Raw genomic sequence first — 3925 nt, forward strand, 5'->3', positions numbered from 1 at the left:
AGGTGGCTCGGTTTCGGTCGAGCCCCTCAGGGTGTTTTGGGTTTCGTCTTTTTGTCCGGTCTCGTGGTTGATTCGGATCCTGATTTGTTGATCTGATTTGGCAGTAGATCCGATTCCTGATTTGGCAGTAAATCAATTTCTGAGTTTAAGTCCGAAACTGATCATGATTCGATCGTGATTCGTCCGAGTCCGCTCTTGGTGTTGAACTGAACTCCGATCTGTTCTGAATCCTGATTTGGAATTCTGGATCCCGATTTGGCAGTAAATCGGCTTTGGCGTTTGAGTTCGAATCTGTTATATGGTTGGATGATTCGTTGACTCATTGAGCCGTTGGCTTGATTCCGCACGCGAGTGAATCTATTCCGTTGTTCGCGTGCGATTTGTTGACCTCGTCACCTCGTTGGTTCGTCGGTTTGTGCCGAGCTACGCCAAGGGACCTATAAGCAATTTTATATGCCTACAAATACCCCCTCCAAAGTATTTTAGTCTCGTTCTTTTATAGAAGAGTTTGGAATACTTTGGATATGATTGTCCCAACCTTCAGTCGGTGTAACGGGACCTTGGAATGGCTTCTGTTCTTGATTCCTTCAATCCTCCAGGCTATTCGGTGCTTTGTCGAATGTCTGTAAGAGTTCTGGTGCTGCATTTATTGTCTGACCGTTGTCGGAATTTCGAATTTGAAGTCGCGAAAATGGTACCTTTGCAAGTTAACTTTACAACTAGTTCTATAATGCCCGAGTTCACCACATCTGCTACATATACGTTTCTTCCTTTCTTTCTTTTCTTGTGCTTGTTCTAAACCTGACTGGATTCTAGTTGCATTACGTGGACGACCTTTAGTCCTTGCAGCTCTATCAGGATCACGAACTGTAATCTGAGGAATGTGCTTTGTATTTGAGATGTGTGCGGATATTTGAGTGTCCACCATTTGATCTTGATTTGAGGAATGTGCTCCAACTTCTTCTTGCAGTGGTTCTATAAATTTTGTTAGCACATCATCTAGATTTTGCATCTTCTCTTCTGAAGCAAATGCAAGCTCGAGCGCATTATTGAATTTTGCTCTTAAGGCCCAAGATTTCAATAAATTAATCTTCTCTTCACAGCTGGTGATGTTTCTTCCAAATACAATATTGCCAACCCCAATGTTACGATGCCTTGCATGTATGGTCCAACGGTGTAGGATGTAGTGGTCGGGTAATGAATCCATTTGCCAAGCTATCATTAGCGATAATATATGTCTACATACAACACCATTAGTTTCAAACAAAGCACAAGTGCAACAGAACTGGATCTGACTGGATTGTTCATAAGTAACCACCTCCTATTTTCCTCTATCTGTAAACTTACAGACCTTGTATTCAACAATGTCCCCATCTTTTCTCAATTCTTCACAGAACTCTGTACTAAATCCTTTGAATTCAGTATGGAACACATCAAACATATTGCGTGTATACATTTCTCCAGCTTGGACCTCAATTGGATGTCCAAGGAGCATGACTGGCTTTGTGTTCAGATTCTTAAAATCTTCATGGGCTTCACTTAAGCGACGATGAGTTACTGCTTTTTCATATTGTGTCACAAACTCGTGTAATTGAGTCTGTGAGTTAACATACCCATCAAAAAATGCATTAATACTTTCACTCCTTTGGCTCGATCTCATTCCAGCAAAAAAAGTATCCTTCAGATAACACGGCACCCAGTGTTCTCTGTAGTTGTAAACTGTTTGCAACCATCCCTCCCCTTCTTTATTTATATCAAACTTCTCTTTCATCTCAACCCAATATCCTTCACATTGTTCAATTGACGAACTATTGCACCACAAGCCCCAATACCTTTGAAACTGTTCACCATAACGAGATACCAAAGTAGGCAAATGATCAATAATATGCTTTTGCATGTGCCAATAGCAATAACGATGTCTTGTCGTTAGAAACACTGAGTGAATAGCATTACACATTGCTCTATCCTGATCTGTTATAATAGCACTTGGTTCAATGCCATGCATGCATTTCAGCCATTCTTCAAATAACCAAACAAAGGTATCTTCCTGTTCATCGGCTAATAATGCACAACCAAGTAAAGTGGACTGCCTATGATGATTCACACCAGTAAATGGAGCAAATGGAAGACTGAACTTATTAGTTCTGTATGTCACATCAAACACAATAACATCACTGAATTTCAAATAAGATGCTCTTGATCTTCCATCGGCCCAGAAAACACTCCTCATTTGTCCACTAAGTAAAATTCTGGATCATTCGCTGTCGCACTCTGAAAATGTCGAATGATAGATATGCATTCATGACCAATATTATTGACTCTTTGGGTTCTGATATGATCAATGCATTGTTGTGATGTTACTAATTCACCTTCTCTTCCATTAGTTGCATTGATGACGCGAGAAATAGTGGAAGGAGGCATACCTTCTTCACGCAGGCTATCAATAAGTTTTTTACATCTTTGGGTTTTATGAAATTGTTGATGTGATCTGTGCATTTTTGCTTTGTCTGGACTACTCAACACATGATTTGTATGTTCTTCAACAAACCCCGTGACCTCCCACGATTTGTCCTCCAATCACATGATTTGTATGTTCTTCAACAAACCCTGTGACCTCCCACGATTTGTCCTCCAATATTTTCACTCGCATCATTGCTTTACATCCCACCCGGGTCTCTCGCCGAAGATGAATCTCCATCTTGTCTTTATTAGATTTATAGCCCTCCTTATCACAAACAAACTTTCTGTCTACCACTTCTCTAGTCTTGCGAGAGTAATTCACCGTGCTCTTTCTTATTCCAAAACCCATCAACAATGCATATGAGTTCTAATAGTTATAAGCTTCTTCATAACTATTAAACTTCATTCCCATAAGTGGTTTAGGAGCATTTACACTAGTTGAATTTGTTTCCTCCATTCCGAACTCTACACTGGTTGAATTTGTTTCCTCCATTTCAAATCTACATAGATAACCAAAAATAGCATTAATTACACAAGAATAATGTTATATGTTAATTACATCTTTCATGCTTTAGTTTCTGTCTTCACAGCCAGCAGTTAACAGAAAATATTGGTAGTTTCTGTAATATTGGTAGTTTCTGTAATCTATATTATCAAGATTTGACTTCATTTACATCCTTAATATTTCAATCATGATTCCTAAAACATTTTCCACAATTTACTACTTGCATCATTTCCTTGAAAACAGTTTCAGCGCCACTCTTCCTAAAACATTTTCCACTCCTAAAACATTTCCACTCCACAAAAGGCAAACAATTCTGAATTCTATAAATGGAGATTCTTGTTATACAGAGATAAACATGTCTAACACCTCTGAGCTACTGTATAAATTAGCTTGATATCTCTGATTCACAAGTTAGAAATTCGAATGAAATATTCAATGCATACAAATTCGAATGAAATATTCAATCCACAAGTTAGGGTTTTTACCTGCGTCGGCGTCGAGAGAGAGAGAGAGGAGGAAGCGTCTTCGACGGGGCTTCGGCGTCGAAGACTCGAGAACTCGTGAGCGGATTTGGGGAAGCGGCGGCTCTGTTGCAGGAGAAGGCTCGAGATCTCGTGAGCGGATTTAGCAGCGGCGTCGAAGGCTCGAGATCTCGTGGTGTCGAGGGCTGATGTCGTCGGAGGAGAGCTGATCTCGTCGGAGGAGAAAGCAGCGGATTTGGGGATCTCGTAGGAGCTGATCTCATCGGAGGAGAAAGTAGCTGATCTCGTTGGAATTGGAAATGTAGGTGAGATGAACGGATTTGGGGAAATTTTTGAAGTCACGAGTTGATATTTTGGGGGAGAGAGAGAGCGGTCACGGGGTAATAAATTTCAGGAGAGAGAATGCTCACGAACAACGAGTTCACGGAGGAAAAAGTGACTTTTTTTGCAATAAAGCCCCTGCAGCGCACAGAGACGG

At 40.6% G+C, this 3925-nt stretch overlaps 1 protein-coding gene across 1 annotated transcript; it reads right to left on the bottom strand.

Moving 5' to 3' along the window:
• Nucleotides 1-1321: 1321 nt before the first annotated feature.
• Nucleotides 1322-2230, bottom strand: LOC109828507 (protein FAR1-RELATED SEQUENCE 5-like). Its single transcript, XM_020395487.1, has one exon. It carries the CDS (start codon nt 2228-2230, stop codon nt 1322-1324), a length of 909 nt encoding a protein of 302 aa, XP_020251076.1.
• Nucleotides 2231-3925: the final 1695 nt, after the last annotated feature.

This window comes from Asparagus officinalis, unplaced genomic scaffold (genome assembly GCF_001876935.1).
Source record: "Asparagus officinalis unplaced genomic scaffold, Aspof.V1 AsparagusV1_Un1885, whole genome shotgun sequence".
NCBI classification, from domain to species: Eukaryota; Viridiplantae; Streptophyta; class Magnoliopsida; order Asparagales; family Asparagaceae; genus Asparagus; species Asparagus officinalis.